Below are 22948 nucleotides of genomic sequence, written 5' to 3' on the forward strand. Positions count from 1 at the left end.
GTAATGTAAAGTCGAGTGTAAAGTACAAAAAGCAAATCTTGGACAAACATTTTTTTAACAAGTTTATTTGCAATCTGTAACGGAATTACAATGAGCAATTGGTTGGAAAAGAATATAAAAGCGTATCAGGAACTTTCCTGCGAAAGTTCCCATTACAATAAAATTGATATTCAAATTAGTTTAAGTATTTATTATAACAATGATAGTGCCTTGGATAGTGCTAAAACCTATTAGATAGGTCACACGAGTGGTATCTACGCAGTCTTCTTCTGTACGGATGTGGATTCATTAGTGTTTTGGTCAGTGCGTTAGGGTGGTTTTTTAGACGGTCAGCGTATTTCCATGTTAGATTGGACACTTCTTCTTTAACACTGCCCATGTTCAGATCATTGGTTATTATTTTGTTAGGTACGTACCAAGAAGCATTTAATACAGTCCGAAGAACTTTAGATTGAAATTGTTCTAGTATTTCAATATTTGAATTTGACAATTTGGACAAACATAACGTTTAACTTATTGATGCTCAAAATAAGTAGAAAAACTCGAGTGAGACAGATATTGAAGCCGTTCAAAACCTAATGTATGTGCACAGTGCTTTATATTAGGCAAATAATTAAGATCAAATAATTTTAATTTAAAATTAATTATATTAGATATTTAATATCATTTCCATTCCATGAAAAGTGGACAACAAGCGTTTATTCGATTTTATCCCAATCTCTCCTTTCTCCACGTACCCATATTAGATATATTAAGGTGAAAAAGCACGACACACCAAACATTATTTCGAACAGTATGCACCAACTTCTAATTTTATTCTGGAAATACAAAAAATAATTTCCGTTGTGTACAATGTCACGCTAATCACATCGCCTGCAATTCCTGCTATCAAATATGGTACAGGCCAGTACGCCAAAGCTCCAATTCCATTTACGAATGCTGTTAATATCCCAGCATAATTTTTGGTCAAATCTAGCACATTCACTCTGATGCTACAGTAAACGGGCGCTTGTAGTGCAGTAGATAGAATTATGGTAACGATCGCCCAATTGCGATGACAACCCACAAATCCAGTTACCATCAAAGCAGTAGCAGGAAAGACATTTCCTACAGACGTCAAAGATCAGAGATCGATTTTAGTTACTGAACATATTGACCGATAAACGCGAATACTCTTCTAGAAACCATCACAGACATCCAATTCCGATTAATCGTCATGTCGCAAACTACAGCAGCAACGCTTGCGAATATCCAAAGTGCTGCGTAAGCAATTGCGTTAAATACGCCATTTTCGATTACATTAAACTTTAGTACATCTTTTATATACAATGGCAGATTCGTATTGATGTAGTAAAACTTTATCGCGTGCCCGCACCAACCAGATATACACGCAATAGCTGCGGAATCTGTTAACATTGCTAACCATGGAACGCTTAATCTTTCAGGAATACCTGAAAGTAAATGCATAAAGTTTGGACAACACTTCAGCTGTTACCTATTTCCCGCACTAGCATTTCATTTTCTTCTTGGGTAATACGGGGATGGGTTGCTGGTTCCGAGTAAAGTAAAAATTGCGCTGCTACTACCCAAACAATTGATATAATTCCCCAAAAATAAAAAACCGCTTTCCATGAATTCATATATCCCATTATGAAACCAGAAACAAGATAACCAAAAATACTGCCAACTTGGGCACCGGTGAATACCCACGTACCTGCTCGTGCGCGTTCAGACTTTGGTACCCATTTAGCAAGCAAGGTGGCCGTAGCGGGAAATAAAGGTCCCTACAACCAGTAAACATACCAATTCCTAAATGCAAAGGTATTAGAGTACCTGTACTAAACCCATTAGTGCTCTAAGCAGGCAAAGAAATTTCCAACTTCCCATAACAATCGTCATTGGCGTTAGAAGGGTGACAAAAATGGATACAATAACATCAACCATAAGAACAAATTTAGCACCATATACATCTGACAAAAATCCACCAGGTACATGCGACGGCACATACCCATAATAAAAAGCAGTTAAAACTGTAGCTATTTGCTCGGGTGCCCATTCGTATTTCTCTTCATTCTATAATCGATTATACGAATATCTGTATATTCTTTCAAATTACCTTATTGACAATAGGAGCGCTTGTGACGTTACATTCGCTTACAGGAGCAGCCTTCCCTTTGCCTTGAACAATTTCCGTTATAGCTAGATTTAAGCATCCACGCATTGTATATGAATTAACAATGGCAAGAAAGGCCATAACACACGCAACATAGCGTTGCGGTATAACGACATCTGCAAGGAAACTGTGTGAAATATCGACCCAACGAACGGTTAGAAACTTACTTCCAAATGTGCAATTTAAACAACCCATCCCTAAAATATTTTCACAAGAAATCTAAAAGTAACACTGACGTTTCCAAATGTTTCCACGCACTTGATCAGTGGATCTTTCGTACATTATCTAGCACTACACCACACGGTCGTTGCGTACACATTGGCCCGTATGAATAAAAATAAGCAAATGCTTATACTTATGGTGACCATATGTACTTTTTTTAGTAGGACAGTACTTTCTTTTGAAACGCTGTCCTATTGTCCTTTACGATTTATTAAGTACACCTAAATGTACTCTTTTTCTTAATTACACAAAATTAAGTCATAGTTTTTGTCCAAACGAAATATAATTATGACTTCTTGCATGTCTTTGATCATAAATGCTTTGGCGTATTGCTTAGTTGGATTTTGATCCATTGTGCAGAAACCTATCGATGAAATGTTTCAGTTCTTAAAGAGTAAACCGCAACTTCTGAAGTAAATTCATGGTTCCAAAAAGTACGACTGGTACCAAAATGATGATCAAAATGTTCAGGCAGGAACGTCGGAGGAAAATTAACTTTTAAAATTTATATATACATATAAAGACACAATTTATGTACCTATGTTTGATTAAAAAAAACTTTGTTTTCTTACTGTTTGATTAGATTCGTAAAATTGTGACCAGAAAAATTTCCTAGAGTATTAGCTTTAGCAGTGCATTCCCTTATAAATTATAAATGTACTTTTTTCTTGTTGAAAAATTATGGTCACCCTACTTATACTTGCAAAATTCAAAGTAAATACTCGTAAGTGCTCCTTCGCACTGGGCGACTTAGCAGCGCTGCTGAGCAGCAGGACAGGACGCAGTGCAGCGCTGCTAAACAAATCAGTATGAAGGGGCAGTTACGAGTATTTACTTTGAATTTTGCAAGTATAAGCATTTGCTTATTTTTATTCATACGGGCCATTATCAGAGGACTGAGAGATAATTAGGATCGTGAGAAACTCTTGCAAACAGAAGGCACCACCAATTTTGACGGATTTGTGTCAAAACAGTAGCACTTGAAGCATCCAGAATAGAGTCCAGAGTCGTCAAAGTCAAAACCAAAATGATGAAATTAAAAGCCGGAATAATTCTAAACAACGCAGATATCACTGTTCTCAAAACCATCAAAGAGAAACTTCAGAATCCAGAGAGAATCGAATCGATCATCGAGCTTTTTAAGTATTGATACAACTTGTGCCTCTATTGTGGAAGGTCAAACCATTACTCAAAGGGCTGCAGAATTGGCAAGGGAAGACCCAAATGTCACTCTTGCAAGAGGATTGGACACACAGACACAGCTAAGGTCTGCATCACTACGATGATGAAAAACCAGAAAAATTACAACACATCGACTCAGTATCTCCAGGACGACGTTTCCAATAAAGAATATGGAATTTGCAATCGCATCGATCTATTTGAGATATCACCTTACCAAGATAAGTATATAGTTATTGTTAAAATTAATGAAAAGTCACAACAATTTGGGGTAGATTCTGGTGCAAAATTCACTTTGTTAGGGGAGAACGATTACAATGCATTAAAATTAAAATCCACAATTCAAGTACAATGAAATTAGCCTTGTTCTACTCATTTGCCAAGAAATTTCTGATTAGGCATACTAGAGTATTCGTTTCGCAGCGCTGTAAAATCTTAATTAATGAATAAAATTGAAAAAGTTTGTTATAAACATTATTCCTTGAAAACCCCTCTATAAAAATGAGCTGAAGTCATTTTTTTTGTAAAATGACCAGGCAAAAACTTATAAGGACCAATTGAAAATTGATTACCAAATGTTCATCAATTTTCGTTTATAACTTTATTATTTTTGGTTCTAAGACTAAAAGTTACTGAACCAAAGTTGCAGAAAATTTTATTTTTATTCAAAAATGACTGATTAAATTTTTTTGAGACCAATAGTTGTTTGTCAGATAAACCATAAAAACCCTTTTTTCAAGATGGCTGCCGCGGGACAGGGGCTGCAACCCCACAAACACGGATTTAACTTTAGACTAACACCCCTTGATAGGTATCTGAAAAATAAAATTACGTCCTCTAATAAACGCAACCCGAAATGTAACTTTTCAATGGACTACATGTTCATAGGACATTTTCGACTCGAATGGAACACGTAATAAAATTTTGTCCCTTTCGTCGCGGGACACCCTTTAAATCATAAAGCTTCCTTTCGCGGTTTGCTATAAACAAAAGATACCAACACAATGTTGTCTCCGTTGTCCTCTAATCTAAATTCATTACTTTCAACTTTCAAGGCACAATAACGCTAAACTCTTAGAATCGAGCTGGCGCTCTCTAAAAAGGGCGTGTAGTTGAAAAGACTTCTTTTGCTTCTCCGTTAAGTATTGTCATCAACAATTTTTAAAGCGTTTTCTACCCTCGAATACACCGCAAATGCTAGAATGTGAAAGATGTCTGTCATACTGCAATTTTCTTCCATTCCCTTTCAGCTTTTATGCTTTACGCTTTTATAAAATATCTACTGCATTCATATGCAAATCGTTATCAATTCTATCCGATAGCTTTTCCATAAATTTGTCGCATCTGACAAAATTTCAGTGTCTGTAAGAGCACACAATGATCCAATAAATCCAAAAATCCCTTTTGTGTGCCTACGCGTTCTTCGGGTTAGGACGGAAATTGAACGTGTAACATGAAATTTTTCTATTCAGAGATGTCTTCGTAGAGGTTATAATGTCTTTATGGTTATCGTAACTCAGTTCAGGTATTACAATTATTTCGACAAACTAGGAATTTATTTGCTGTATGGGCTGCTGCACCATCTTGCTGCAAATATCCTTGTCTCAGTTCGTCATCATGAAGTTGATTCAGGAACGTATCCAGTATTTCAGTGCGGTACCTTTCTGCAATAGCGGTACCGTTGAAAAAATTGGACCTATGATACGTCCCTAGACATGCCAACCCATCATGTTCAAAGGTAAAAGAGATTCTCGATTCAAACTAAAAACTGGGGTGATTTGTGTATTAGGGAAAACCATGACCGCCAAAGCCTTAAGTAAAAAAAACAAATGTTAAGCACCAAATTCAAACCTGCCTACAGTCATTTTGAATCACCTAGTATATCGCAGAGAATAGGTAATGAACATGATTTATTAAAATTCTTAAAAGGTGCTCCCCTGCGTTTTTCTCTATCTTGTAAAGGATGAAAACGAGGTTGCATGTGCTGTAGGTATACCTATATTTCTCTCGAAGCCATGATACTGCGTGGTAGGGATATAACAAACGATTTGGGATTGCAATCGATAAAATGAACTAATCTACTTTAATAATTAGGACACTTGGCTTAGCGAAAAAGATATAGCTACAAAGCCTAAAGTCTCATCGAACAATACCTTATGAATATTCAAACGTATCTTTGCGTAAGGTACATTTTGCTCAGTACACCAAATCCCATACTATCCTTCGCAATTATTTGACGGAGCGAGCATTATGTTCCTAACTTAATTGTTAGGAAAAATGCTTTTGTGTCACTGCACCAACAGTCAAGGTTTGGGTGGAAAATGCGATTAAAAACATCTGCGAAAGAATTGAAATTACGTTTTGTAAGAATGAAATAAGTGCACATTTTTGGTGAAGTAATTACTAAAAGTTTACAGTATAAAATGAAATCGCGGAATGAACTTAAAAACCTACATTCGAACTTTCGATACCGGGTGATCGTAAAGGACTGGAGCCAGTTTGAATTTGGCGCTTATCATTTTAGTGTTTTACTTTAGGTGTTGGCCGTCGTGATTTTTCCCCAATGTAGAAATCACAGTTACAATCCATTGGCGTCTGTTTTTTACGTGTGTTTTTATTTTCTTATTTCTATATCACGAACTTTGAATTTTAAACAAAAATAGTTCTTTTCAGTGCTGCTGCAAATGCAACATTTTAGAAAGGTACCTACGTACATAAGAGAAAACACTTTATAAGGATCATATAACCCCCGTTTTTAGTTAAAACCGAGAATGGCTTTTACCCCTGAACATGATGCGTTCATATTAATGGCGCACTATCATAGAACCAATCAGAGTTGGAATGGGTCAAGCATAGAGTGACCCAGTGACCCGGTGACCCAGTTAGTTTACTGACCCAGTGACCCGGTGACCCAGTTGACCCGGTGACCCAGCTTGACCCGGTGACCCAGCTTGACCCAGTTTGACCCGGTGACCCAGCTTGACCCAGTGACCCAGTTTGACCCGGAAACCCAGCTTGACCCAGTGACCCATCTCGACCCAGCTTTACCCGGTGACCCATCTTGACCCGGTGGTCCCGTTTAAACCGTTATTTGGATTAAGCTAACTAGTAGAAGAAAATTAATGAACACCAGTAAGCAACTGGTAAGCCCTGAAGCAAAGAAATGAAGGAAGGAACTGTTTAGAAATAATATTACTATAATACAATTCGGGACATGGAAGGTTTTTTACGGCAGTATTAAAGCAAACATCACAGAAATGGCAGTTGTCAAGCAATCGAGTATTATTTTCAACAAACCAGCATTTCATTTATTTCATAATCTGTACACTTGAACCGAGGGCACTGACTTAACTGCGTTGTTCGATCAAACTAGGTTACTGGGTCGAATTGGGTCCCCGGGTGAAATTGGGTCGCTGGGTCAAATTGGGTCACTGGGTCAAACTGGGTCACTGGGTCAAGTTGGGTCACTGGGTCAAACTGGGTCTAACTGAAAAGAGTATGACGTGACCCAGCGACCCAGTTTAATTTAGTGACCCAGGTGACCCAGTTGACCCAGTGACCCAGTCCAACTCTGGAACCAATAGGTCGTTCGTCAATTCGAAGTGTGAAAGTGATCGAGCAGAGCCCTAAGAAATCAATTCGCAAACTATAGAATCAGACTGGTAGGCTAAGATAGCAGAAACGATAACATCTTTATTTGTTATCATTACAGGCTTATCTTCTGGGACGTGCCACAAAATTTCGCACAAAGATCTCGAAATGCTTCCCTATAAAGTTTAGATTGCCAACAACGCAACCATTGTCGCTGGTTTAATAACCATTTAAACAACAACGATGTGTTAGATCTAACTTTTGACTTTGCGATCGTAGAAGAGGTAATGTTGGAACGTGTATTTGAAAACATGCCCCGTCGTGTTTTGAACATGGTGGTAGACATTTTGAACAATCAGTGTGATGAAGTGCTTATTTGTAAACTTATTAATGTTCTTTAATTAATTAATTGTGATTATTTTTAGTTGCCCATTGAATTGATCTACCACTGCTTTTAAATAAATGACATTTGACGTTATCAACTTTAAGGCACTTTTTGTTTTGCGCGAAATTCAAACTGTCCGCAGTATTTTATGATCATCACGTGGCTACGCTTCGCCACAAGATAGTCGTATTACAATAGGTCGCATTGTAACACTTGTCTTTCAATATACTATATTTATTTATTTATTTTATTTATGGTTAATATATTTAATATAGAAGATAAGCTGGATCCGAAATGTCAAATGCTCTAAGTCTATGTCCAGATCATACGATTTACTAAAAGTGGCTATAATTACCTTTGTGTATTATCAGAATGCATACTCATAGTGGGAACTAAATCCACAATGGCAGCAGTAAGCTTTGCCAGAATTTTTTGAATTGAAACCTGACCTATATGTGTGTAATTTGCGGTATTTAACTTCAAATAAAACATTATGTTCCTGCTATTTAACATTCAATTTTAATTAATTTCTGAGTGTAAACGTACAGCACTCAGCACTGGAGCCATATGTGTGCAAACACTATACAAAATTAATTAAACTCGTTCTAATAGCTAAAATATCCAAAATGTGGAGGAAGTGTTCGACCTTTCGAGTGATACACAAGTATTTTTGCGAGTGTATGTATTTGTTTAGCCACTACTTGTCATTCAATAAAATTTAGAAGTAAGACTCGTTCTTTCTGTAGGGTGAGTTGAGAAGCGTATTATGTCTTCTTCGTTTTCCTAATTTAACTCGTTATATTTTTATTTCCTACAAAAGACGATAAATGTGAACATAGTGACAGACGTTTTGCGCAAAGTTTTGTCATTAAATAAACTATGCTCAGCGGCCGTTTATAATTTGTTGTAAAACAGGACATTTATTTGCAAATTGCAAATGAGTTAGCAATTACAGTGGATGCATGATGGCACACCATTATGATATGGTCATTTATTATTATTTCATTGAAGTGTGTACGATGTATTTTCCGCTAGCCCAACGTATATATTTGGTTCTATTTGGGATTTTGTCATATCTCCAATCTATTACAAACAAGTTGATAGGCCTTATTTTTTTTAACGCGTTCGTCTTTAATAAACCGATTCAACGAAATATCGAAGGATCCTCAGTATTACAATCACTTTTAAGAACAATTTGTTTTAATCTTACAAAATACACTTTATAGTTGACAAAAATGCATCAAATTTATGTCTTGGACATTGAAAGAATGCTCTTAATCTTGTTCCCAACGATCTCAGTGCAATAATAACGATTTGACATGTTTTGATCAAAATTCATATGGTCGCCAAAAATAGATCAAATTCATGTTTTGGTCATTGAGATAATGCTCTTGGTCTTTTTCCCAACGAACTTTGTGAATAAATAACGATTTTGAAATGTTTTGATCAAAATCCAGGTGGTCGCCAGAAATGAATCAAATTTATGTCTTGAGCTTTGAGATTATGCTCTTAATTCTTTCCCAACGATCTTGGTACATAAATAACAATTTTGACATATTTAGAACAAAATACATGTGGCCTCAGAAAAATAATTTAACATCTTTAAATAATATGCGGTTATCAAATGTGCACGTGATGTACTCTTTCAGCATCAAGATAATGCGTTTGAAAGCTTTATATTGAATTGTTACAACATCCTTAGTAAATTATTTTATTATTTTACATCTGATGGTTTTAGAAGTATTGAGAATTCTACCGATTGTGAAGTTCTAAAAATATTCTAACAAAGAATTCGAATAGCTTCTGAAGATCCTAACAAGCATTCCAGGAAATTATAAGAAGATTCTAAATCTCAAGATGATCCTAAGAAGATTCTAAAAATAGGTTCTGAAGAAACTAAAGATTCTAATGATGCTATATATAGAGGAATCTTTTAAAGCAATGTTCTAGGATTCTTTATGGGTTTATTGTATTTTGGAATTGCATATTCGGAACTATACGAATATACGAGATCGCCTGGAAAGAGAAGATTTAATAAATAAATAAATTTCTCGTGATATTTTAGATGGCAAGTTATTTCTGTATATCTGTGAATCAGATAAAATTAAAAGCAATGTGTATAATTTACTTTCTGAATTTTACCTATCAAAAATAAACCGCAAACGCATTTAAGAAGAAAATGTTATTTTAAACCATTATTTTTTCCTATTTTGCCTCACCACTGCCATAGCGACACGATTTCAATTAAGTTAAGTAATTGCTTTGATCTTCGCCAATATGATACATGTGCTTGCACAAAATACCGTAGACGCCTTCCTAGTAGCTGCATATAAGATAAGAAATGCATCAACCAAGTTTAGTAGTTATGCAAATTGCAGTTCGCTTTGCTCTAATTTTACTTGAAACTGCTTCTATTTGTATTTATGAGGTAATTATTTCAAGTTACGTGGTATGACTACATCCCAGGGAACTTTTAACATGATTACGTAATTACTCATATTTAAGGGACAAATTGCACACGTTGCGCGTTTAGTAGGTGACGGATTAATAGAGAACTAATGTCTATGTTCGTGATTTTTTTGTTTCTATAATCATTTCGAATTAAATTATTTCTACAACTCTTGTAAAAATTATTTTGGATACTTGAACCTCTTTAAAGAAAGGGTTGCAGTAAATTAAGGATCTTAGGGCTTGCGTGGAAATCTGATCACATCCACTTTTGAATTAATATGAAATTTCCACTCTGTCAGGAATAGTGCTTTAAGGCGAGAAACTATAGCGCAGTTTCAAGAATTCTTAATTACTTCCTGAAAGATCATGTTTATGTGAACAAAGGAAAATAAGTTATGGCATAAATATTCTTATAAATAAGAAACCTAGCATTGTGCAGTCTGAGCTACTGCCCTGAGCAAAATGGTAAATCGAAAAGGGGATGCGTATCATTGTCGAATCCGCACCGCCAATGCGGTATACCAAAGATTTACTACTGTATTTATGGGCAGACGCTGTAAGTACGGGGGTGTACGAGTACATTCTAAATCGTAGCAGCAACGTCCATACCTACACCAAACTCGACTCCCTATGAGCTGTGGACGAAAAAGAAACCTTGTGTTGAACCTCAAGGGTATTCGGCGGCGAAGCGTTCATGCATGTTCCCGATACGTTGAGGAAGAAATGGGACCCCAAAGCGGTTTGACCAATCCGAATCAAATCAACATGATTTTTTACCCTGTTGATCTGATCTGCTATTCCAATTGTGGGAGTCGTAGCTAACCGTCATATAGATACATCAATAGTAAATAAAATATGCTTTTAGCTACTTATAATGTTTACCACCGATCGTCATTACCATAGCGAGGAACTAATCAGAACAGACGAGCGGGCGACCAGACGGATAAAGCGCCGGCATTGTTTTTCAATTTTGATTGAAGTGTGTTGCAAGGCAAACGCAAATAAACATACTCGAGAGGATTTACAAAACTACTGGGTAGCAGGCGCATGGCATATTATGGTGGAGTGTCCACAGGTCAAGGATATTTGGTTTTTAGCTTTAGCAATGAGCAGTGAAATTGTGTCTACTCACGCCCTTCCCACCATCGAAATTTTAGCAGCCTGCGGAATACAAGGTACAGCGGACACTATCAACTTAGCTAACTTTATCTTGAACTACACAAGATTTTTTATGTATCGAAATTCGGTAAACCAGATGAGAAATAACAGCGTAACACCAAATCTCAGCAGCTCATACAAAAAGTCACTGAAAGGCCATGTTTTACTGTCTTACTAATGGCACACGGGGAAAAAGTCACTCCAAAAATTTGAAGAACAGTGGTGTATTAACAAGGTGATATGCTATATAGACGAACATGAAACGTTAAGGTGGGGCAATAACCTGTAAAAAAAAGGCCTTGATTTGTAGAGGGATGTAAATTATCAGTTATGTGTAATGAAGTGTAAATATTGTACAGATTTAATAAATATAATAATAATAATAATAATAATAATAATAATAATAACCCACTCGTACTCAACGCAAACGCAGCAACCTTAACAGCACTAGAGGCTCACAAAATACCGTAATGTCTCCACCAATAATGCGAGCAACAACACAAACACAACCTCTAGAACAAAGAAACACCATAAATACAAGTAACGCAACTTGCACTACAAAGACAGGGCCACCCAATAAAGTTACACGTCCTAGCACAGTTAAAAAACGCAATACTCCTTCTTCTCAGAAACAACCCACTCGTATACAACCCAAACGCAAAAACCTTGACAGCACTACTAGCTCAAAAAATACTGCAATATCTCCACCAAAAACCCAAGCAACCACACAAATACAACCTCAAGAACAAAGAAACACCACAAATACAAGTAACACAACTTGCACTACAAAGACAGGTCCACCCAATAAAGTTACACGTCCTAGCACAATTAAAAAACACAAAACTCCTTCTTCACAGAAACACACCACATTATCACAACCCACTCGTATTCAACCGAAACGCGAAAACCTTAACAGAACTACATGCTCACAACATACTGTAATATCTCCACCAAAAACCCAAGCAACCACACAAATACAACGTCAAGAACAAAGAAACACCATAAATACAAGTAACGCAACATGCACTATAAAAACAGGTCCACCCAATAAAGTTACACGCCCTAGCACACTTAAAAAACACATAACTCCTTCTTCACAGAAACACACCACATTGTCACAACCCACTCGTATACAACCGAAGCGCAAAAACCTTAACAGCACCACAGGCTCACAAAATACTGCAATATCTCCACCAAAAATCCAAACAACCTCACAAATACGACCTCAGGAACAAAGAAACACCATAAATACAATTAAAAAACACAAAACTCCTTCTTCACATAAACACACCACGTTATCACAACCCACTCGTATTCAACCCAAACGCAAAGCCAAAGAAACACTTACACAATAAAGTCTATTTAATAAAATTACAGGAATTATTATAATGATATTTTTGTTTTGTTTTGTTTTGTTTTCTTTCTTTCCTGATAGCGTTGACTATTGGGGCCATTAATAGCTATGTTGGTAAGTATGAATTACATACTATCTCTAGATTTCCAATGTGAGTGTGTGAATATTTATTTTATTTTTATTTTTCTTTAGAACCCTACATAACTTCACCAGACACAGACACAGACACTAATCGTTACTTGATATTAATCCGTGCGATTAGTTAACCAGGCTAGACCTGAGTTCTCACAAGAAACACCGACAATAATAATAATAATAATAATAATAATAATAACTCGTTCTTCAAAATTAACACGACAAGTACAACACATAACTACAAAACTAAACAATCACACCACACGAGAACAAAATACAAACTATAACGAACATAGAGATACACTCACACAAAAACTATCAATATACACAAACTGTTTAAAACGCTATAGGGAAACTGCAGACAGAAAGCGCCATAACACACAATTTAAACATAACGAAAAACTATTTTACAGATCACTAACACAAAACAGCACTAATGAAAAACTCATTCCACCATCTCTACACTCACTTCAGCTATACTGGTTTGACTTATGGACCAAAGACATTAAACACAATCCACACGCCCCGTGGATTACCACAGAAACCACACGCACTGAATACATTACTCCTATGAATAACACAAACATCACTACAACAGACATCATTCAAACTATTAATCACTTACATAACTGGAAAAGTCCAGGCATTGATAACATTCACAACTTTTGGTGGAAATATTTTACCTACACTCACTCTTACCTTGCGCTACAATTTACTGAACTTCTTAATTCACCAGATCGCACTCCTGCATTCTTTACACAAGGTATCACTTACATGCTCCCAAAAGACAACAATACACAAGACCCATCTAAATATAGACCAATTACATGCCTTCCTACAATATACAAAAGCCTTACATCATGCATTACAAACAAAATATACCAACACTGTACTGATAACAACATTTTATACGAAGAACAAAAAGGGTGTACCAAGTGTTCCAGAGGCTGTAAAGAGCAACTCATTATAGACTCTGTAATACTTGAACAATCCAGACATAACAAACGAAACATACACACTGCATACATTGATTACAAAAAAGCATTCGATTCAGTACCACACTCTTGGTTACAACAAGTACTCTCAATATACAAAGTCAGCAACAATATTACACAATTCCTCAATTACATAATGTCATGTTGGAACACTACGTTAACACTTACACTAAACGACACAAAACTTATTACTGACCCAATACAAATTAAAAGAGGCATTTTTCAAGGCGATTCTTTAAGTCCGCTTTGGTTTTGTCTTGCTCTTAATCCACTTTCATATTTGTTAAACACTACTAACTTTGGGTACAATATTAAGCACAACCACGAAATACATCACAACATTACACACCTGTTTTACATGGACGATCTTAAATTATACTCTTCCACAAGCATAAAACTTAATCACCTTCTACACATTACCGAAACATTCTCACGTGACATACAAATGGACTTTGGAATTGATAAATGTAAAACACAACACATCACAGTTGGTAAAAGACAACTTTTAGATTATGAGCTAGAACAGGGTAATTTAATAAATTCCATGGACGAGAATGAAACTTATAAGTATCTTGGTTTTCAGCAAAACATACACATTAAACATACGAGTATAAAACAAACACTTATCACACAATACCTACAAAGAGTACGCAGTATACTTAAAACAAAATTACACGGTAGAAATACAATCAAAGCTATTAACACTTATGCCATACCAGTGCTTACATTCTCTTTCGGGATTATACGTTGGACAAATACAGATTTAGAACAAATACAGAGAAACACACGTACACTATTAACAAAACACCATATACATCACCCTCACTCCTCCAGTATACGACTTTACCTTCCTCGTTCGGAAGGAGGTAGAGGACTTACAGATATAAAACTATTACACCAAACAGAAATACACAATTTACGACAATACTTTTATAACAAATCAGATACTTCAGTCTTACACAAAACAGTAACATATGCAGACAAATCTTACACACCACTTAACCTACACGAAACTAATGTACTCCCACACACATCCAAACTTACATACATCACAAATAACATACGGACATGGAACCAAAAGCCTTTACATGGACGATTTCCACAAGAGGTTGGCCAGGATTGTGTTGACTCTATAGCAACGCACAGTTGGTTGTCTGAATGTGATGTCTTCCCGGAGACTGAGGGTTTCATGTTAGCAATACAAGACCAGGTCATTAACACACGCAACTATAAAAAAACACATACATAAAGATAAAACAGTGACAAATGATTCTTGTCGACTTTGTTCACAAACATCAGAAACAATCCAACATATAATATCGGCATGCACACGACTTGCACAAACTGAATACAAACATCGACACGATCAGGTAGCTAAAATCATACATCAAACATTAGCACTTAAACACAATCTCATAACAGATACGACACCATACTACAAATACACGCCACAGATCATACTCGAAAACAACACACACAAATTATATTGGGACAGGACACTACTCACAGATAAAACTATCCACAATAATAGACCAGACATTACACTTATAAATAAAACACAAAAATCCATTTGTATTATAGACATTGCCATCCCCAACACTAACAACTTAACTAAAACACATGCAGAAAAACACCGCAAATACACCGATATAGCTATCCAGCTTAAGACGCAATGGAGAATGAAATCTACTGTTATAGTTCCCATTATTCTTAGTGCTACTGGAGTTATACCAAAGACAATACACCACAATTTACAACTATTAGGTTTAGACAAAAACACATACAAACATTTACAAAAAGCAGTCATTATCACCACATGCCATATTGTTCGTAAATTTCTAAACATAACACAAGATACTACATACAGAAATGATCCACAACGTATACATGTAAACAACAGTACTCGCTCACAACACGGTACACAACATACTGTAATATCTCCACCTCTAACCCAAACAAGCACACAAATACAACTTACCGAACAAACAAGTACAACAAATGATACAACATATACTACAATCAGAGATTCACCTCTGAAGCAAACCACATTATCACAACCCATTAGTATTCCACCCAAACGCAAAAGCCTAAACAGCACTTTAGACTCACAACATGACACACAACATACTGTAATATTTCCAAACTTAACTCAACCAACCACACAAACACAACTTCCTGAACAAACAAACGCAATAAATAAAAGTAACGCAACACGCACTACAAAGACGCCCTCACCCACACGACCTAGCACAGCTGAAAAACACAATACTCTTTCTTCTCAGAAACACACCACGTTATCACAAACACAACCCACTCGTACTCAACCCAAACGCAACAACCTTAACACAGGCTCACAAAATACTGTAATGTCTCCACCAATAACCCATGCAACAACAGAAATACAACTTCAAGAACAAAGAAACACCATAAATACAAGTAACGCAACATGCACTACAAAGACAGGTCCATCCAATAAAGTTACACGCCCTAGCACATTTAAAAAACACAAAACTCCTTCTTCACAGAAACACACCACATTTTCACAACCCACTCGTATTCAACCGAAACGCAAAAACCTTAACAGAACTACAGGCTCACAACATACTAAAATATCTCCACCTAAAACCCAAGCAACTTCACAAATACAACCTCAAGAACAAAGAAACATCATAAATACAAGTGACGCAACATGCACTACAAAGACATGTCCACCCAATAAAGTTACACGCCCTAGCACAATTAAAAAACACATAACTCCTTCTTCACCGAAGCACACCACGTTATCACAACCCACTCGTATTCAACCCAAACGCAGAAACCTATACAGTATACAGCACTACTAGCTCACAAAATACTGTAATATCTCCATCAATAACCCAAGCAACCTCACAAATACAACCTCAAGAGCAAAGAAACACCATAAACACAAGTAACGCAACATGTACTACAAAGACAGGTCCATCCAATAAAGTTACACGCCCTAGCACAGTTAAAAAACACAATACTCCTTCTTCTCAGAAACAACCCACTCGTATACAACCGAAACGCAAAAACCTTAACAGCACCACAGGCTCACAAAATACTGCAATATCTCCACCAAAAACCCAAGCAACCTCACAAATACGACCTCAGGAACAAAGAAACACCATAAATACAATTAAAAAACACAAAACTCCTTCTTCGCAGAAACACACCACGTTATCACAACCCACTCGTATTCAACCCAAACGCAAAGCCGAAGAAACACTTACACAATAAAATCCATTTAATAAAATTACAGGAATTATTATAATGATTCTGTTTTGTTTTGGTTTGTTTTCCTCTTTTTTGATAGCGTTGGCCTCGGCGTTGGCTATTGTGCCCATCAATACCTATGTTGGTAAGTATGAATTACATACTATCCCTAGATTGCCAATGCACGTGGGTTTTTTTTTTAAGGACCCTACATAACACTGCACCAGACACAGACACAGATACTAATCGTTACTTGATTTTAATCCGTGCGATTAGTTAACCAGGCTAGACCTGAGTTCTCACAAGAAACACCGACCATAATAATAATAATAATAATAACCCAATAAAGTTACACGTCCTAGCACAGTTAAAAAACGCAATACTCCTTCTTCTCAGAAACAACCCACTCGTATACAACCCAAACGCATAAACCTTGACAGCACTACTAGCTCACAAAATACTGCAATATCTCCACCAAAAACCCAAGCAACCACACAAATACAACCTCAAGAACAAAGAAACACCACAAATACAAGTAACACAACTTGCACTACAAAGACAGGTCCACCCAATAAAGTTACACGCCCTAGCACACTTAAAAAACACATAACTCCTTCTTCACAGAAACACACCACATTGTCACAACCCACTCGTATACAACCGAAGCGCAAAAACCTTAACAGCACCACAGGCTCACAAAATACTGCAATATCTCCACCAAAAACCCAAACAACCTCACAAATACGACCTCAGGAACAAAGAAACACCATAAATACAATTAAAAAACACAAAACTCCTTCTTCACATAAACACACCACGTTATCACAACCCACTCGTATTCAACCCAAACGCAAAGCCAAAGAAACACTTACACAATAAACTCTATTTAATAAAATTACAGGAATTATTATAATGATATTTTTGTTTTGTTTTCTTCTTTCCTGATAGCGTTGACTATTGGGGCCATTAATAGCTATGTTGGTAAGTATGAATTACATACTATCCTAGATTTCCAATGTGAGTGTGTGAATATTTATTTTTTATTTTTTTTTTTTTTTCTTTAGAACCCTACATAACTTCACCAGACACAGACACTAATCGTTACTTGATTTTAATCCGTGCGATTAGTTAACCAGGCTAGACCTGAGTTCTCACAAGAAACACCGACAATAATAATAATAATAGCCATTTATTGAGTTGATACAGATTGGTTAAAATTAAAATTAATATAGATTTACCCTTATACTTTTGTACAACCCAATGGGGCGAAGTTCAGACACGTAGAATAAACTACCGTCTGTTCTACCACTTAACCCCTTCTCATTAGATTTTATACATTATAGAACTGTAATGGCAACAGATAAGCAGTTCATACCAACTAAAGCAAAAAATTGGGTAAATTTGAATGAGAAAATCATGAAATCAAAACCAAACTAAGAGAAATAAAAAAATAAATAAATAAAAAAGAAAAATGATATGAAATGATTATGGTACGAAAGTGATACTAGGAGCTAACTAAATCATAACTGACTCAGATATAATATCTTTTTAAAACGATTATTAAACTGTTTTACTGTACAGTTTTTCAGTTCATACGCAAGGGAGTTATGCAATTTAAAGACGTTGTACGTAAACGATCTTTGGAAGATAGTAGTGTAGTATCTAGGTGGTCTCAAAACATTTTTTGACCTAATATTTACGTTATGTGCATCGCCACTGAACGCAATCCTGGAGTACAAGTACGGTGGAACTTTAGTAGTAATGATACAATGGTACAAGGTGGCAGCATGTAATAACCTTCTATTAGCCATGTTCAGCCATTTGACTTCAACTAACTTATTACTAATATGATCGTGCTTCCTTACACCAAAAATCAAACGAAGACAGGAATTTTGCATGCGTTGAATGCGTTTCACATCGCTGACATCTAAGCATGGGCCATACACAGTATCGCAGTGATTGAAATGCGATAAAATCAGTGCTTCGCATAAAATTGCTCTAATGTTTCGATCGAGGTTTCGATTAAGATACTGCCTATTGCTATATATTAGTTTTAGATTGCAGTATGCTCTACGAAGAAGTTCAGAGATGTGCTTTTTGAAACGTAACTGGTAGTCAAAGGTAACACCCAAGTTTTTTACATCGTCAACCACAGGTAATAATTTATCTTTGATTTTGATTTTAATGCTATCAATAGTATCACTTCTGGTCTTGACTCTGCCAAAAAGCATCACGTAACATTTGGACGTGTTTATTAACAACCCATGTCTTTCTGATGTTTTAATTAGGCGATCTAAGTCTACGTTTATTATTCTATTGGCTTGATTTATATCATACCCACCAAATGTATAAACCAATTGGGTATCGTCAGCGTATAAGTGATACGCACAATTGCTTAGAGATTTGGTAATCTGGCTAGTGTAGATCACATAAAGCAATGGTCCCAAAATGGATCCCTGAGGCACGCCATTGATCAAGGATAGCGGTTTAGACACATTATCCTTAAAAAAATGACGCGTTGAGTACGATGTCTAATATAATTTTCAACCATACGTGTCGACATGGCATCAAAACCAATATACCTAAGAACAGCGATCAATAAGTCATGATTAAGTCTGTCAAAAGCTTTAGAGTAGTCTAGTAAAATCAATACTGCTAGATGATTTCGATCAATGGCGGACATAATTGAGTCAGTAACATGCAAGAGTGCTGTATTGCAGCTATAGCCTGATCTAAAACCCGATTGCATTTCTGGTAAAATTCCTTCCTTCTCAATATAGCTTCTAATTTGAGCTGACATAATTTTCTCTAATACTTTAGATATACATGGCAATATGCTAATCGGGCGTAAATCACCATACCCATTTGGCACTTTTACCTTTGGTAAAGGTATAACATTAGCCACCTTCCAGGGTAACGGGAATGATCCATCTAATAAACAAGAGTTAATTAGGTGCAAAATATAGGGTAATAAACGTGGCAGACACAATTTCCACATATGTAAGCTAATGTTATCAGATCCCGTAGAATTAGATTTAATAGCGTTAAACGCGCTTACGACATCGGATGTTGTAGCTATCTGAAATAAAAATGGTTGCTTAAATGTATTAACCCTGTTAGCATTATAAAAGTTTAGTAATGCAGTATCGCAAACTCCTCTAACACCCGAAAGTGTCGTAAACGCTTGGTTAAGTTTATCTACATCACAAAGAGCTGTAAGGATTTCACCTTTGTTTCTCGAAGCAACTACACCTATCTGCCTCAATTTCCTCCATGTGGTTGATGATGTAATACCGCCATTATGGCAAGCATAGAGAATATAGGCTTTTTTCTCGGATCGCACCGCATGGCATTTTCCGTGCTACGTGTATCTTTAAGACTTTCATAGAGCGAGCTACTTAGTAATATCAGCTAAACTTTTCGCACAACGGAGTCTTATTTCCAAAACTTAGTTATTATGGCTTCTAGATACGAATTATTGAATCTGGAGACGTGAAAAATGCACCATTTAAACTTAAGAATCATATGGTCGAGTGTATTTAAGTGCTATCTGGTCGTATGCGATAAGGACGTTGTTATTGCGAAATTTAATTGATTGCCAGGCCCACGTGCGATTGGTGTTCTCAACAAAGGATACAGGTGCATGATTTCTTTTGTGCGTAATTTTATTGTAGAAGAGGGGACACATCAGGCGCTCTTCATTGGCGTGACTTCTGAAATTTGCGGCAGTGGGAATATGATGGTTAAGTGGATTGGTGAATAAATGGATTTTTTAGAGAAAACTGAGTAATTTTTAGACTTTCTTTGTCTCGACCACCTGCGTGTGGGGTAAATATAAACACCTCATTATTCCAGGTTTGCCTTCATGATTTATTGCGTATGTGTTTCGGAAAAAAGTTGTTTTGTCATCTCGCGGACGCTTCATTCATTCCCAAATCTTCGTGTTAAAGTTTCAAAACTACGTTGTGCACTTTCCGTTGCAATAACTAAAACTAAATTCTTCGATCGGCCAACAATCAACATCTGACAATTCACTATACAGGGTGTTTTGTTAAGATGGGCCATACGACAATGTAAAGGCGTTGAGTTATTTAAAATGGGCCATAGGGAATGGGAAATTTACCTTGCGCAATTTTCTCAAATGTTGCTCGAATCAAAAATATGTGTTTGTCTCATTTTGGATCATTTTCGATAAATTCTCGACTCCAACAAAATTGTTTCGACCAGAATTTTACATATACGTTCGTAGATAATTGTCTGCCTGCCCCCCCCCCCCCTTTAGTTAAAAATGTTATAATCTACGACACGACGTTGCTTACATAGCAATACTTAATATCCTTCACAAACAATCTTAGGTGCTCTTCTTAAATTTAATATTGCATACAAAACGTTAAAAACGGAGGGCATTGAGCTCAAATCAAAAACAATTGATGGCTTCATCGTGTCAATGTTATTAAAGAAGTCTACTATTTTTTTACTTTTAATTATACCCTGCGTCCGTGATAAGGATAGCTACTATAGGCCAGATGTAGAAATTTGGTTAAATGGGAGAAAACTTGCGCAATCAAAGGTCTAAGAAGATGGCGTTTAGCAACGACATTTCTCCGCAGTAACTTTTCTGATGTTTCGACGTTGCGTAACCATCTTAAGTTTTGTTTTTTTAAATACGGTCCTGAAAATCATTCCGAAATCATAAGAACTCGTTTTATTCTGAATTGAATGATGTAGGTATCTCATTCAAAGATATTCCCGAACGGCTCTAGAATTATGTGCAGGTGCACCGTCCTGCTGTATCCAACAGTTGCAAACTATTGCTAGGGGATGGGACATCAAGAGTATCTTCCACTCTATTGTATCTTGTGAAATAAATTAACTATTTTTACGTATAGAAGTTAGTTAATATTCTATTACGATTTACAGTACAAGAACTGACAATTGTACTGATATCATATTCTGTCATTTTGAAGATAAACTCTGCAAGTTTTTTTGAAAATATAAGTTCGTGCGCACCTAAAAACTGAGCGGCTCCAGCAGTGGATCGGACGTGCTAGAGAAGAAGACAGTTGTTTCATTGTTCAGGTTCAAGTTTTATTCAAATGCTTACCCGATCAGCAGGTATCATTCTGTGTGACTTTTTCTGTGGGGACACATTAAAGATCTGGTGTGTTTACCGCCTTTTCTGCGTCATTTAGAAGGGCACAAACGAGTGCCACATTCGACGAGGCCATGCTGGGAAGGGCATGGTTTAGAATTCGTTTATCGCGTGGTAGTCTGCCGGGTCACTTATGGTTCTCATGTCGAACTCTCACAAAAATACTCGCTGGCAGTTTCCTGAAATTTTACTTTTTCTTCAAATACTTGAGTTGGCTTGATAAATTAAATGTACAAAACTTTAGGGGGCTGCCCGGACGGTAGAAACTTTTAACTTTTACTAACCTGGCAACCGATTTGTGTACTCACACTCCCCGTTGTGAATATGGACAAACCGTTTTACAAACCTTATACAAACTTTTACTAGTTCACTTGATGATCACTTAAACTTTTATTAAGATTGCTTAATTTCTTCTGCATACTTTAATTCAAAACCGACGAAGTGCGTCTTCAATAGGACCAAATTAGCGTAAACAAAAATACACGCTCTTTTTACCGTCTCGAAAACCGACGGCTGGTAGCAGCAGTCTTATTTTTACGTTGATTCCACTATCAAATCAGGAATTTCTAAAACACCGCCCATCACAATCAGATAAGATAATCACAGCTTCGAAGGAACGCGTCCCCGCTGAAAATAACGGGCAATTTCACTTTTTACAATTAAATACACAAATCTAAATAAACAATTTACAAAGGTGATAAAATTTATACAAGTTACGCAAATATAAACACTTCTAAAAGGGAAAACATCGAGATACCAAATTCAAATAAAATAGACCAACCTTGTGCTTATACGTAAATAATCCCCCACATCCACACTTAGCAAAGTCAATGCGTCCTCTGATAACAAATATTGTACTACCTAATTCGAAACTCACGTACTTGGATTTAATCTCTGAGATTAACTGGAAGAGCTAAAT

General features: G+C 36.3%; 1 protein-coding gene across 1 annotated transcript; it reads right to left on the bottom strand.

The window, feature by feature from the left end:
• Positions 1 to 213: 213 nt before the first annotated feature.
• On the bottom strand, positions 214 to 2425 carry LOC116164525 (sialin-like). Its single transcript, XM_031478718.1, has 7 exons — positions 2341 to 2425; positions 2117 to 2289; positions 1834 to 2073; positions 1496 to 1784; positions 1158 to 1451; positions 869 to 1107; positions 214 to 818 (listed from the first exon to the last, which is right to left on the bottom strand). Exons 1-7 carry the CDS (start codon positions 2366 to 2368, stop codon positions 699 to 701), a joined length of 1383 nt encoding a protein of 460 aa, XP_031334578.1. The 5' UTR covers positions 2369 to 2425; the 3' UTR covers positions 214 to 698.
• Between the last annotated feature and the right edge of the window lie 20523 nt (positions 2426 to 22948).

This window comes from Photinus pyralis, unplaced genomic scaffold, assembly GCF_008802855.1.
Source record: "Photinus pyralis isolate 1611_PpyrPB1 unplaced genomic scaffold, Ppyr1.3 Ppyr1.4_LG2, whole genome shotgun sequence".
Taxonomy (NCBI): Eukaryota; Metazoa; Arthropoda; class Insecta; order Coleoptera; family Lampyridae; genus Photinus; species Photinus pyralis.